Source organism: Ornithodoros turicata, chromosome 2, assembly GCF_037126465.1.
Source record: "Ornithodoros turicata isolate Travis chromosome 2, ASM3712646v1, whole genome shotgun sequence".
NCBI classification, from domain to species: domain Eukaryota; kingdom Metazoa; phylum Arthropoda; class Arachnida; order Ixodida; family Argasidae; genus Ornithodoros; species Ornithodoros turicata.
The window spans coordinates 94,796,429-94,811,166 of record NC_088202.1 but is presented as its reverse complement, the minus strand read 5'-3'; the positions used below and the strand labels follow the sequence as shown (position 1 = coordinate 94,811,166).

At 47.6% G+C, this 14,738-nt stretch overlaps 1 protein-coding gene across 1 annotated transcript; it reads left to right on the top strand.

Moving 5' to 3' along the window:
- The first annotated feature begins 599 nt into the window (after window positions 1–599).
- Window positions 600–12,742, top strand: LOC135384878 (uncharacterized). The gene is made up of 3 exons (XM_064614060.1): window positions 600–2,993; window positions 11,224–11,544; window positions 12,698–12,742. Exons 1-3 carry the CDS (start codon window positions 600–602, stop codon window positions 12,740–12,742), a joined length of 2,760 nt encoding a protein of 919 aa, XP_064470130.1.
- Window positions 12,743–14,738: the final 1,996 nt, after the last annotated feature.

The following is a 14,738-nucleotide window of genomic DNA, read 5'->3' as shown; positions in this document are numbered from 1 at the left end:
GTACATGGAAAACGGTTTTGCCAAAGAAGCGCCAGAAACGGCAATCGCGTCGCCAAACCCGGTGTACTACATGCCTCATCAGAGTGTGGTGAGATGCGACAGCCAGACAACGAAACTACGGATCGTCTTTGACGCGTCATCTAGTGCACCAGGATGCATTTGTCTCAACGATACATTGCCAGACGGACCAAACTTGAACCCGAGTCCCATCGATCTTCTGCTCAAATTTCGGATAGATTAGATCGCCGTCCTAGCAGACATTGAAAATGCATTTCTCCAGGTGTCACTCTCAGAGGAAGACCGCGACGCATTACGATTCCTTTGGTACAAAGAAACACCACTGCCAGGGATGGAATTACCACCTATCGTCACATGGAGGATGACCCGTGTTCCATTCGGGGCAACGGCAAGCCCGTTCCTGCTGGCAGCAACCGTAAAACATCACTTCGAAAGTCTTCAAAATCAGTATCCGGTGACGACGAAGATCCTAATACGTCGACGATCTGGTTACGGGAGCCAAGAGTCTGGAGGATGCTGAGACCATTTGCGTTGAAGCAAACGATATTCTGTCACAAGCGCACATACGTCTTCGAAAATTGATGTCGAACAACGAAGAATTGCTGCAGCGTATCAGTGAACGTCAGAACGGAGGAACGACGTCGTTGATGGGAAAAATGCAACCACGAAAGGTTCTGGGAGTTGCGTGGAATCCTCGAACAAATAAATTCGGCTTTGACTTGAGTGCACTGATCGGGTTTACAAGTACAATGAAAAATAGCAAACGTGCCGTACTTCAATCATGCGCACGCATCTTCGACCCATTCGGATTCTTGGCGCCAGTTGTCACCAGTGTAAAGCTACTGTTCCAAGCGCTCTGGAAACGAGGAACAGATTGGGACGACGACTTGCCGTCAGATATCTCGATGGAGTGGAATGAATGGTGCAACGAGCTACCGTGTCTCCAGAACGTGAGGATTCCAAGGAAGCTAGCCGAAGACCTCAATAACGGCGAGTCAACTAAGACTCTACACGTCTTCTCGGATGCTAGCCCACGAGCTTACGGCGCAGTCGCGTACTTGAGGACAGAAACACCGCAAGGGGATGTAAATGTAGCATTGGTGATGTCCAAGTCACGTGTTGCCCCTTTAAAGAAAATGTCACTCCAACGTTTGGAACTGATAGGTGCAGTTGTCGCCGCACGGCTGTCGAACTACATCATTAAAACACTTCCTCCTCTCGCTTTGGCGACCCGTGTTTGGTCGGACTCGACTGTAACCCTGCATTGGATTAAGGGCAATACCGAAAGATGGAAACAATTTGTCGCCAACCGCGTCTCCGAGATTCAGCAGCTGGCGAATCCCGCTAATTGGAGTCACTGCCCAGGAAAAGAAAACCCCGCGGACTTGCTTACGCGTGGCCAACGACCGGACGCCCTCCTGAGAAGTCAAGTGTGGTGGAATGGTCCACAATGGCTACAGATACCGCAGTCACAATGGTTACTTGAGCCCTCGGTACCAGCGAACGTGGAAGATTACTCCGCAGAAGAGAGAAAAAGTGTGAAGATCCACCACGTTGTTACCGAACCGGTGTCAAGTCCCATATTACGCATCGAAAGCTACAGCTCCCTAACGCGAGTGACCCGTATAACTGCGTGGGTCAAACGGTTCGTCAGCAACTGCAGGAACAGATCACGTAGACAGACGGGACAACTGACTTCCGAGGAATTAACGGCTGCAGAGATTTATTGGATAACTAACGTGCAAAGGGATGCATTCGCCAAAGATATTGCGAAGTTGCGTTCAACGGAGCCGCTCGGACCAGACAGCACTATTTGTAACCTTTCCCCACACCTGGACAATAATGGGATTCTCCGTGTTGGGGGAAGACTCCAGTTCAGCGACATAAAGGAGACAACGAAGCATCCTGTGATCCTTCCGTCAACTCACTCATTTACTGCCCTTCTCATTGACAGGGAACACAGACGACTGCTGCATGCAGGGGTGCGGGATACTTTGGCTCAGCTACGGGAGGACTATTGGATCGTGAAGGGACGCCAGGCTGTGAAAAGGATTATCTGGCGTTGTCTAATTTGCCGAAAGGAAAAGTGCAAGCCCGCGACAGAGCCGGTAGCCCCACTTCCCGCTGCCCGAGTGTCAAAGCGTGAGCCGTTCGATGTAACCGGGATTGAATTCGCCGGACCCCTCCTTTATCGTGAAGACGGTGACACTCACAAGGCATACATTGTCGTCTTCACCTGTGCAGTTACGCGAGCGATCCATTTGGAACTTGTGAGTGACTTATCAGCGGGTGCATTTTTGCTAGCGTTTAAACGCTTTGTGAGCAGAAGAGGCATATCCAGCACAATTTATACGGACAAGGCGCTGACGTTTAAATGTGCGTCTAAGGATATCGCAAAGTTATTTCAAAGCATGCAGGGAGAGGAAATACAGGCATACTTTGCCAGCCGCCGAATCAAATGGCGATACATTGTAGAGCGAGCCGCGTGGTGGGGTGGCCCCTGGGAACGAATGGTGAGATCTGTTAAAGTAGCCCTACGCAAAGTATTGGGGAGATGTAGTCTCAACTTCGAAGCGCTTACGACCGCTCTCACGGAGATAGAGGCCGTCATTAACTCCCGCCCTTTGACATACCTGTATTCCGACGCGGGGGAGCCGGAACCTCTTTCACCCTCGCATTTTTTAGTCGGGCGCAAACTGACGTGCCTGCCACCGCAACGTGCAAGACGTCCAGTTGTGTCAACGAAGCACGAAATCGAACGTCAGTGGGCGTACCGAACTAAACTACTGGACGGCTTCTGGCGGAGATGGCGCACGGGATACCTGCAGGAACTTAGGTCAGCACACATCAGCAGACCTGCAGCGTCAAGTGGCCTCGAAATTGGTGACCTTGTTCTCATGCAGGACGATCGACTACCCAGACACCTCTGGAAGACTTGCCGTATAAAGGATGTGCATCGTGGACGAGATGGGAAAGTGAGAGCTTGTACGATTATGCTCCCAGGAGGACATTTGCTGAGACGCGCCATACAAATGTTATATCACTTAGACCTGGGAAATTAACTAATGAGCCCTCGGCTCATTACAGGGGAGGTTGTTGAATCTTCTAGTTTCTCAAACGCAAAAACAGAGCGAAAACGGATTCGTAGAAACTCCTCCCGCGCAGGGTCCAACCGTCCAAGGAATGTGACCGTCTCGTGTTACACGAGAGGGAAGCGTCCCCGTACGTGATCATATTACCGAGAGTGTGTGTGTGTGTTTCTCCGTGTAACGCGTGTTGTTTTTTGGAGAGTGTGTCTTGAGTTGGGAATAAAGAAGGTTGGTCCATGCAACCAGTGTCCCTTGTCTAACGCAATATTCTACACATGATAAGGAACAAAAATGTAAAAAGTTAGAAAATACCCTATGCAAACAAAGATTTTATCTTGTTGACAAAGCTTGGAAGGGATCAGACGGACACAGCAGCTGGTGGGAGGGCATTCCACTCCTCCACAGTTTCGAAAAAAAAAAAAAAAAGAAGGTGAATTCGAGTCGAATACACAAGTATTTGCTGATTCAGTATTAGAAACTGCAAGATGCGCAAAGTGTTTCTAAAAGATGACAAAACTTCGGAAAAATTAGCTGTATTAGTTCGTAAATATGGACCCATTTGTTCCCTTCCTCCAGGGAAACGGCCATGCCACAAATACGTTTTGGAGCAGAGAGTTATTGTTCTCCGTGCAGTATTTCTTCATATAGTATTTGGTATGTTGTAAGTAGAAATGAGCATAAGTGTTTTCGACTCGTCAAATAACCTTGGTGTTTGTTGCAAAAACACGTCGGTAAGATAATTTATTCCGCACAGGTTTTAACCCTCGTTTACAAACTACACTAGCGCAACACATGCGCGCCGCGTCCCGTGCATGCACGTACCACGATGGCAGTGTTCCGCGATGTCCGTGTACCGAAATGTCGGTGTACCGAGATGTCTGTACCAGAATGTCCTGTACCGAAACGTCCGTATACCCCATGGATTCGGTCCTCGACCTTGTCACCCCCGTTGAACAAGCCAAGAGGCAGAAGGAAATTGTCATCGCCGTTTTTCTGGACGAAAAAAAGAGCTTAAGATCAGCCAGTCACCCCTTTGTGCTGCACGCACTGCTGCAAGCCCATGCCTCTGACAGAAAGTTCTTGTATCTGGCGGATTTTTGAACCCTCTCCGTTCGCACGCGGAGGGGGTCCACGCCGAGGAATGGTTTGCTCATGGGGCACCACAAGGGAGTGTCTTAAAGGGAGACTTGGGAAAAAAATTGATTGCAGGCTTCTGTTACTGTTACGATTATTGACATGTTTCGAACGCAGTTACAGAAGATCTTGGCTGAAAACGGCGCAGACGTCACAAAAATGGATTTTGAAATGTCAGGAGCGGTGTAGGAATGGAAGAAGGTGTTGCAAGCAACATTGGGCGGCCATCCTGCGTCACTGGGTAACAACAACAAGTTTATTTTCGGCCTTGGAGAGTGGGGAGTTTCATCGCAACAGGCGATACTCTACCCCAGTCACTGGGTATGCGTCCGCTTGATCTGTGTTTATGTACATTCAACGCCTTATTGTTTTCTTGTATTTTGTGAACAATGAGTTGAAAGAGAGGTGGTGCGATGTACTGCATCAAAACTTGCGGCATAAGTCGACCTCTACATCGTGTGTTGGTTATTTTCGATCCCGGAAAGATGAAAAAAGCGTGGCCGTGAGTGGGAGGCAGCGCTCCGAAATACTGGAATCGTGTGAAATGATTCGATACAGATTAGAATACGTTCCGACCATTTCGAATCTGAGATATTCGGCATTAGAGCACGTCTGATGCACGAGACAGGAGTCCGAACGAAAAGTGTTGGCGATCCCCGCTGTTAATTCCTGGGCTGTTCTCGGGTGCTGCTATGCCAACTCAGCGTGATGCGTACCCAGAAAGAAGACTCAAAGCGGTATGCAATATACAAGGCGGTGTTGATATTACCCCCTTTGATAATCTACACAAGTCTGACAGAACTTCAAAGAAATTACAGGAGAGCTACGACTCGTGTAAAGCGAAATTCCGCGTTAGCTCTGCGTGTGGTGAAATGAGGCAAAATGAAAGTGTGTAGGCAAATTTATTTAAGCGTGATAAGTATTGACTTTTGGTTGCTGAAATGGTTGGGGAGGTGAGTTTGTCCTAAACGAGGGGCTGTTCTGGTACACCAAGTCTATACATGAGCCATGTCTAGTTGTGGATTGGCGGATGTCGGTGCACAACGTAAGGTCCAGTTGTTCGGACATATCGCTTAGGAGATTTGTGTCCTTGGCCAGTCAAATGTCCACTTTGATGTCTCCGACGACAAGAAGCTTGTGCGTGCGGTAAGGCGCGAGTACATACACAATGTAGCCGCGGATTCGTTCCGGCGCGGCGCGAGGCGAGAAATAGCACACAGCCACCACGAGCCCTGTGGGAAGCTGCACGGCACAAATTTCTCCGACGTTCCCTTATAAAAAAATTGTTGGTGGTCTAAAAAAACTCTGTCGAAAATGTCAATAAGAGTATAAAGAAACACGGTAGGTTGTCTATAGAAATTCTATTGACCTCGTACTGCAAATTGGCCACCGTGTATGTACTCAGAAGCGTCAATAGACATTATACAAAATGCATTAGCATTAACCACCTTTTCCGGTCCATACTTGACTTCCGGACATCCACTTCTAGTCTAAACCAGACTCTCGGTTGCCCACACCCCGTCTATACTTGACTTCTGGTATGCATATCCCGTCCAACTCGACTTCCGGTATTCCACTTCCGGTCTAACCTGACTTCCGGTTGTCCACCTCCAGTCAACGCTTGATTTCCGGTGTGACACTTTCAATTGGCATATGTAAGTCTATTTAATTAACCTAATTAGTCACAATTAATTTCAATTGCCCTGTAATTAGCCCTTAATTACCTTAGGTAACCGCAGGTTACATGAGGTAATCTTGAATTCCATTAATTACCTTTAGATACGTTTACTTTCCTTAATTACTCTGAATTCGCTTTAATTGACGTCAATTACCTTTAATTACATCTGGTATAACCTGCGGCTACCGTCGATATTCTTTAATTTCATTTAATCTTTCTCTTAATTACATATCTCTCTCTTTCTTCTCATTCTTACATTCATTATGTTTAAACTCAACTGTCTTGTTTTAACTGCCTTTAACTACCTCTAATTACCTTCAATTATTCTTACCTCTTACTGTAACTACCTTCGACTACTTCAATTTCAAATCATTTGCCTCCATTTGCATTTACCCTCTCTTATCCCCTTTGCATGTCAACTTATACCGCTGTCTCGGTGACGCTTCACCATCTCACACACGGACACACGCACACATGCACATACATACGGTTTTTTTTCCGTTTTGACACTCCGAATGCTAACGCATTAATAGAGACTCCATACAAGGATGCTAAAAAGCGGTTTCGGCAGCTGCCATTCGTTACACCCCATCGTGATCCTCATATCGTCATCATGTATCTCTCTCTCTCTCGTTACACCCTGGCATGGTTTAGCTTATGTGTGAGTGTGATGAAAAACACGTAAGAGCGACTCTTACTTTGCTTTACTGCACGTTCCACAATGCAGTGTAGCTGTGGATAACTTTCAGGACTCTCTACGGCGAACGGGATGTCCGCGGGAGTAAGGCATTTATCAATTGTCTTGAACCTTCATCACCACATTTCCTCTTCTGTTTCTCTGTGTTCGTTGGTGGCACTTCCCATAACGGACAATGAGCATCGCGGCTTAAAAAGCAAAGACGGAAATATACAGTGAGAGAAATATAGACTCCACCAACAAGTACAAAAAGCTCACTTCGAAAGGTTAAGCAAATTATTTCCGAGGACCAATACTACAAGCAGTACTGCCCCGCAACTTCGAAAGGTACTGGCATTCCCTTCCTAAGAAAAAACGCACTATATATTGTTTGTCCCGCAAGCTTCCGCCAGTTCGAGAGTCCTGGGGTGCTAGACTCGTCGTAAAGTTCACAACTGAAGAAAGTTCAGCAGATGCGAAGAAGCACGACAATACGCTCTGCAAGTAGGTCACGCTTCCGCGCAGCTCCTCGGTTCCCCCGTTTCCCTCAGCCTCTGACGTAACCTATCGCCAGACTTGTGTCCGTTACTCGAAAAAAGTAATTGATTACCGTTACCGTTACTTCTGTGGAAAAAGTAATTGATTACCATTACTAATTACTCGACTTCAAATGTAATTGAGTAACGAGTAGAAAAGTAACGCGTTACTTCGGTCGTTACTCTGCATTCACGCAAATTATAACCGTCTTCCTGTGCCTCAGAAAAAAAGAAAAAAAGAAGGTTCAACAGCGGAACAGCTGAAATAACAAGACAAACAAAAACACGTAGGACAAGGAGATCTGTACGCCCGGGAAGACGTTGACCCGATTGTGGAAGAACATTGCGTGGTACCAGTCCTCCTCAGGTACCCGCGGACGCGGCTGTAGAGTATGTACCACTGCGCCCATACACCATGTTGCAAGCCCATTGGCCTAGACTGTGCGCGCGCTCCGATTGGTCGAGAACGTTTTGAAATCGCATTTTGTAGCGCACATGTGCGTACAGCGTCTCGGCCGTTTCAGCATAGTTTCGAAATAGCATGGCCGGCATGTCGTCCTCCTGTATTCGGTGGTGTCAATCGACAGAACAGTTTGCAGATATATGTTCGCGGGTTTATTAGTTCGTAATTGTGAGTCTACGCGTGTTGTGCTGTTTCTGGACACAACTGTTATCCCACGAACAATTTGTCAACTGCGGTACCGGAATGCTTCATTAGTTGGAGCGTGAAGAACAAGTTCGAGCGCCGTTGGACTTCGGGGACTGTCAACAAAGACAGGATTACGTGCCACACAAACGCTTTTCGCTTCGCTATAATGGATGCACCGCAGGTAGCGAAAGAAGATGCTCATCATGAAATGGTACGCACTCATGAGACTGGCTCGGTATTAGGAGTTGAACGGTGTGTTCGTTCTGCTTCATGTTCGAACTTTGTCGCAGTGTGTCAGCAACGCAGTGGGCTTTGTACGCACAGTGCACCCATGTATCAGATCTTTGAATTAGTGCTCTGTATCAAATAAATCTTTATTTTACCCGAAAATCGCTTTAGTTATTTTGAATACCGAGTAACGGCGGCAGGCCTGAAATCCAGTAGAAGTCGATGGTAGCCAGGACCGACCGAAAAGCCAGCCAGACATGGAGGCTCCTGATTGGCCGACTGGTTGTGCATAATATCCACCACGTCGCAATTTCATTGGTCATGTCCCCAGTGTTGTGTGAATTATCTCAAACTATGGGCTCTATGGGGAGCTGTTGGAGCCTGGTGGTACTTCCTCATGACTCACTAAACCTCCAAAGCTTCAGGTACCATCACACTGGTGTAGGAAGTGTTTAGGGAGAGAGACTCTGAAATTCTAGAGCGTCATTACAATGACCTCCGCTTGCTATAGTAAAACGGCCCAACAAAGGCTGATGCCACCAGGGGCTTGACTTGGGGAGAACATCTGAAAGACAAGCTAATCTCTGCCGGAAAAGTAATCAATTACTGACTAATCGATTACCCAGAAAAGTAATTGATTACTCGAAAAATTACTTTGACAGTAAAGTAACTGATTACTTGAAAAATTACTCAAAAAGGTAATTGATTACAAGTAACGCAATTACTAGTAACGCGTTACGCACAAGTCTGCCTATCGCGGCACATGATTGACCGCCCTCCAGCACAACAGACTGGACGCGGAGAGCCCACCTGAGTCGGTTCACGTAGGAAGGAAGGAACGACGTAACCGCAACCACAACATCGAGCACGTTGGTTAGTCCGTGCCGACTGGTGAGTGGAGGAACGCTGCCCACGTGATTTCTCCGCCCATTTTCACCTCTCCTGCGCAGAACTTGCACATAGTATTGGGCGCACTACATGGCTCACGTGACGGCGCGTGACTGTCAATCAAACCAAGCTCAAAGCGACTGAAAATGCGTCTTTAGAACTTTCGACGTGGCGTCAAAATAACGTTCCTGAACCTGAAAGATCGAAGATCGATCGCGTTTGCTTTTACTTCACTGTGTTTGTTGTTCCGCCGCCGGTTTGTTTATTGTGACAATAACGACGCGTTCGAAATGCCTGACCACGCTTTTCGGCAGCATTACCGGTTGTCACAGGGCACTGTGCGGTGGCTGTGCGACCGTCTTCGCAGCGCCGAAGGTTTGCGCAGGGTACGTTCCACGTCGCCGACAATGACTGTGGAGTGACAGGTTCTTTGTTCTCTTCGGTTCTTCGGAGAGGGAAGTTTTCAGGGCATTGTGGGCACACGGGGGACACATTGTATAGGCACCTGTCTGTGTCACGGAGAACTGTGAGTCTAGCGGTTCGAGCGGTTTCCGCCAGGGACTGAAACCGAAACGAGTATCGGTCCGGTTACGGTTACGGGTCGGTGTCAGAACTCTGAAAGCGGTTTGGTTTACGGTTACGGGATTCGCTGCTTTTATAGGGAGTTTTAGGAAATCGTAAGCGCCCTCCGGTTCCGACTCTGAATCGCTGTCAGTCAATCAGATATAAGCAACATGATGTCAGCCACCCCAACTGAATCAGGCGATTGGCTTATCACGTTTTCGGAAACGTTATCGTTAGAGATGAGTGCGGATATGAAAATTCGTACCCGCACCAGCACCGCACCCGTGGTGGCACAACTCGCATCGGCAGCAATGCCATTGATTCAACCCGCATCCGCACCCGCACATCATGACGAGTATCCGCATACCCGCCGATATACCCGTAGTCCAATGCGTACGCGTGTTTCAGTAATGCCACATGATCGTGACAGCACGAAATAATTTATTGATGCTGAGGACACTGTCTGTTAGCGAGCCACTTTTCCAACGCGTACCCTGTGGTCACTGCTGACATGCTTGCCAGCTTACTCGTGCGAAGTCTACCAGTCCTGGTGTCGAAAAACAGCCAAAGTTAACCCTATGTGGCTAGCAACAACAACTTTATTTTGAGATGATGAATTGGATATGGAACGTCTTGGAAAGTATTTTGGGCCAAATCTTCGCCATTAATCGGGTCATACACTAAAATCCGACGGGTTGGTTTTGTGCCTGCGGGTATTGCGGGTATACCCGTGTAATGCGCGGAGGTAGTGCGAGTCTACCCGCACCTTACCCGCAACCCGCGATGACACGCAAATGTGCACCCAAAAAGAACAAACTTGCGCGGGTACCTGCGGGTATCCTCGGGTATACCCGCACCGCACTCATGTTTAGTTATCGTGAAACTTCAACGTTTTCCTAAAACTCCCTAATATTTGCGGTTATCGGTGACGAAGCAGTTGAACCGGCATTTTTTTTTTTTCGGTTTTCTGTAGGATGTATCTGCAGGCCGCGTGTATGTCGCAAAATGAGCTAGAAAGTGCAAACAGGTAAAATGAACATATATTTTATGTATTTGTCCTTTCTATGTGTTCCAGCCTCGGAACATCAATTTCCATCATATTTATCTATTGCGCTACGAAAGGATTGTGCAGTGCCACCTGCCAGGTCAAAGAAAGAGTGAACTCCTTCTTCGACGCACTTTAGCCGTTCGCGACATTCCCCGTAAAATAATTTGTTGCATTCTCTATTATCTCGTGCACATTCATTTCCCTCGTGCTGGAACAAGCTCCAAGGCAAGAAAAACTGCGTGCGTTCAGCGGTTAAGCAAACAGATGTTAAAACAAACAACGTGCAACGCTTCGTATCTTAAACAATCACAATAATATAGTTAATAACTCATAAGGGACGTACGTAATGCATGGCATCCGATTATGGGTCCAAGCTCATAACGTGGTATGTTGTCTACACAAGTTCTGAATGAAGAACACATGACGAAGAGATCGACTTTAACAGAAGCACGTATCACTAACCAGAGTTGTAAAGCGATACAAATATCGCACCCAAAGTTGTTCACATTTACGCTTGAACCGATTTATATGAACCGGTAACCGAAATCACATTTTTCGGTTCAGGTAACGGTTTCGGTTCCCGATGGTGAATTGCGGTTACGTTCCGGTTACGGAACGTAACGCTACAGTCTTGAAAAAAAGGTTGACGTTACGGTGTTGAAAAAAATTTAAAAATTGGGTTCCCAAGCGGTTTTCGGCTCCATTCCGGTTTCAGTCCCTGGTTTCCGCAGCGATTGCAGCGGAGCTCGGCGATGAGTGGTTGAGCTTTCCACGGGATGCTGTTGGCAGAGTGGCCAGCAAGGACTCCTTTACGCGACGGGACTCACGCCTCGCTGACGCCGTCGCGGCCGCGGATGGAACACTCATTGCAATCATTGGGCCACAGTATACTTCTCCAACCATCACCAAAGACGCCTACTGGTGCAGCAAGCAACACTACGCGAAGCTTCAAGTTCTTTATCGCGTTGAGCTATCGGCCTCTGAAGACAACGTCGGCGCCCGCGGCCTGACTTTGCCGTGGACACGACAAGCGGAGGTGAGGGGACTCCATGCAGAACCGGCTGAGAAAGCACCGGTTAATCTTCTGAAATTTACAAAGAATTAAGAAACACAATTGTTTCACGATCGCCCAAGCAAGCAATGACCGATGGTCGACGGTTAGGCAAATATTGACTGCTGGTTGGCCAACGGGCCGTCGGCCAACCAACATTGGCACTATGTTGGCCAGAGCACGGCACAACGATGCTTGGCAAGCAGTCCGCCAACCAACGTCTATGCAACGTAGGCAAGTGCACGGTATAGCAATGCTTGGTACGCAGTCGGTCAATCAGCGCTTATACAACGTCGGCAACCACACGCCACAACTATGCTTGGTAGAATATTTTCCTTTTTATTATATTGTTACAATTCGAGAAACGTACGTATCATGTGAAAGCATCCAATGTGGATGCAGCCATTTCAATCCAGTCCGCGTCCACGGCGCCGTTAGGCTTTTGTGTTGGTGTGCTGGATGGTGGGGGGATGGTGGGGGTATGCTGCTGTTGGTCTGTCGGTGCGCGCTGTTTCTGAACCGCAGTGTCCAACGAAGGCTCAACTCTTCCCAGGAATTGATTGTTTGGTGAGTATGGTTCTGTCTTATCAATAAAATACAACAGCTGGCTTTCGGGCGTACTTAAAACTGAAGTAAGCATTCTTTGTTGAAGCGCGACCACGGTCTCATGTATGTTTCTGTTTCATGCTGTGTTTGTTTTCGCAACTCACAATAATGTATCACCCAGGCGGGTGATGCCGTGGTTCGCCTTTCACCCTGATGTATCACGGTAATGTCCATAATCGGATGTTCGGGCGAAAGATGGCATCTTGACGCTGTACTTGACGGTCGCTTTGAAATGTCGCTTACATGTCCTTGCGTTTCTTAATGGTTGTAACTACTTTCTGTACGGCGATATGTTTCACGTGACACTATGATTTGCATCAGTAGCGTTACTTCTCAGTCCTGCATGTTTCTTGAATGCACAGGAAATTTGTGTACGGCTGCATGCAAAACTTGTTCAGCCTGAGACGTGAAATAGAACGAATTCTTTTTGCCTTTCGAAAGATGGCTGTCAACAACCAATATGAGACACAATGCATGCTCTTCCTCCCCCCATGAAGAATGTTTAAACAGCTTTTGAAATCTCGTTTTGCAGGACATGCCAGACCTGCGAGGCAGCCCACCCATCTCCCACTCGTGAATAAGTAATGCCTCCGTACCAGTTGAATAAAGTGCCCTTTTAAAAGTCATGAGTTGTTTGTAGCATTCCAAGTGAAAGTGCGAGAAATAGCTCCGTGATAAAACAATAAATAAAATAAAATTCAGTAGATTTTAGTACTTTTTGCGAAAGGCTGGCTGGCCAATGGTTGGCAGCCGCTGAGTCAAAAGTACCGAGCCAACAAAGAAACAAGCTTCTTGGCCAACCATTCCACGTGACTGGCAGGAGGTCGACAAATGGATGGCCAAGGAACAGATCTACACTACGGAACGAGCTTGCTGGCCAACCTCATGCCAAGCAAGACCACCTTGGCCAGCCAAGCTCGTGCCATGCTAGGTTCAAGCTTTTTCTGTTGCTTGGGCGGTACATTCTGAAGACAGAGCTTCAGCTCATAACACGCCATAACATGCCAAACTGTCATACAGGACGATGTCGTTCTTTTGCATGATTTATTCAAACCGGAGGGGGGGGGAAGGGGGGTACGTAGCCTTTTGTGACAATTTCGATAAGCGGTAATTTCCACTAAAAGGTGTACGCCCGGCTCAGTCCTCAAATCAGAAGCCATAGCTCTGCTGTGGTTGGCAAAGAGATGGTTATGTGGTAAAGCTCTGTTTTTACCAAATGTGTTATGCACTGTCAAAACAACTTCACCGCATAGCAAGCTCTACGCCAATCACTGCGCCGAATGATGCAGTTCCCTCTTATGATTTGAGGAGAAAGCGGGGTGCACACTTTTTGTGATAATTGCTAAGTGTCATAAGTCATAATTGCATAAGTGTGCATACCTCCCATTTTCAACAAATCAAGGGCGCGAACGATGGCATTTCAGATGACAGTTGGCTGTAGCAGCGTGGTGTTATGCGGTGAACTTCTGTTAGAGTATGGAGCATAGGCATTCTTGCCTGCGACATGGTCACCGACAATGTTCGAGTCTGTCAACTGCCCAGTTGTTAATTCCATTTCGCCCACTGCGTCTCTCCGCAACAGCTGAAAGTTTAAGAATTGTCAACCGATAGCATTTCTGAGCACAAATTTACAAATGAGTGTCATTAAGAAACATATTAGTGGACGTCGTACATTCGTGCTTGCCCTCCTTGGGAGCCCGAGCACGGGCGACCCAGTCCCTTCAACGGCACCACTGCCGACAACCGATAAAATTCCCTCTTCGACGTGTTACAGACGCCGAGGGAGGGCCTCCGCCTGTTCCTTTGCCGTCGTTACGAGCTTTCGTCGTTTTCCTTTCTTTTTTGTTTCGTTTCTGGACTCTGATACCCATGAGCTGCTGCCACTTTTCTTTGCTGCGCTGAACCGGCAGCGTTCACGGCGTTTACAAGCTGCTCCCATTGAACAAGCTTCTGGTGTCTGGTGAACAGCGAAACGTGTTCAGAGCAAGGTATTGCCAGGAATGGGCGCTGCTCCATGTAGTTGAGGAGTAGGTCCAACTGAGCGTCGGAAGCGCGTCGACCCAGGGTATTTTGAAGCTTCGCCGAGGGCACTGTGAATCTTCCGCCATTTTTGCTGCAGTTGTCTACAGTATAATCGCAGTTAGTGCACTTATATGTTATCCTTGTAAGTGAGCCTGAACCCATGACGGAATACTGCTCCTAAACCACTATGACCGGGCGCTATACACGCGTACCTCTGCTGCTTCTGTACACCCGGTAATGTCATGCGCCGGCTACCTGCGAGCGCTTTGGAAAAGGGATATTTTGGCCTCCTCCTCCCCCGAATGTGGTTTTGGTTTAGATTAACTGATATTTCCGCACAATAAATCGCGGAAGAGGGAGACCATGCCCATATCCGGTATTTTGGGGCCAATATGTACCAAAAGCGTGGTGCAACAATATTTTTCAAAGATCGTTCTGAAGTCTCCCTTTAAAGGAGCACAAGAAGCGCTTCAGTCAGGGCCATTTTTTCAAACTAAGCTGTTAACCTGACTGATAAAACGCACCATGCGAAGTGATTCACTCGACAGATG

Coding starts and splice junctions, on each gene's coding strand:
- LOC135384878 (XM_064614060.1), top strand. CDS start 600: ATGTCGAACAACGAAGAATTGCTGCAGCGTATCAGTGAACGTCAGAAC. Junction 2,994..11,223: donor ATCGTGGACGAGATGGGAAA/GTGAGAGCTTGT, acceptor TTCCGGTTTCAG/TCCCTGGTTTCCGCAGCGAT. Junction 11,545..12,697: donor CGTGGACACGACAAGCGGAG/GTGAGGGGACTC, acceptor CTCGTTTTGCAG/GACATGCCAGACCTGCGAGG.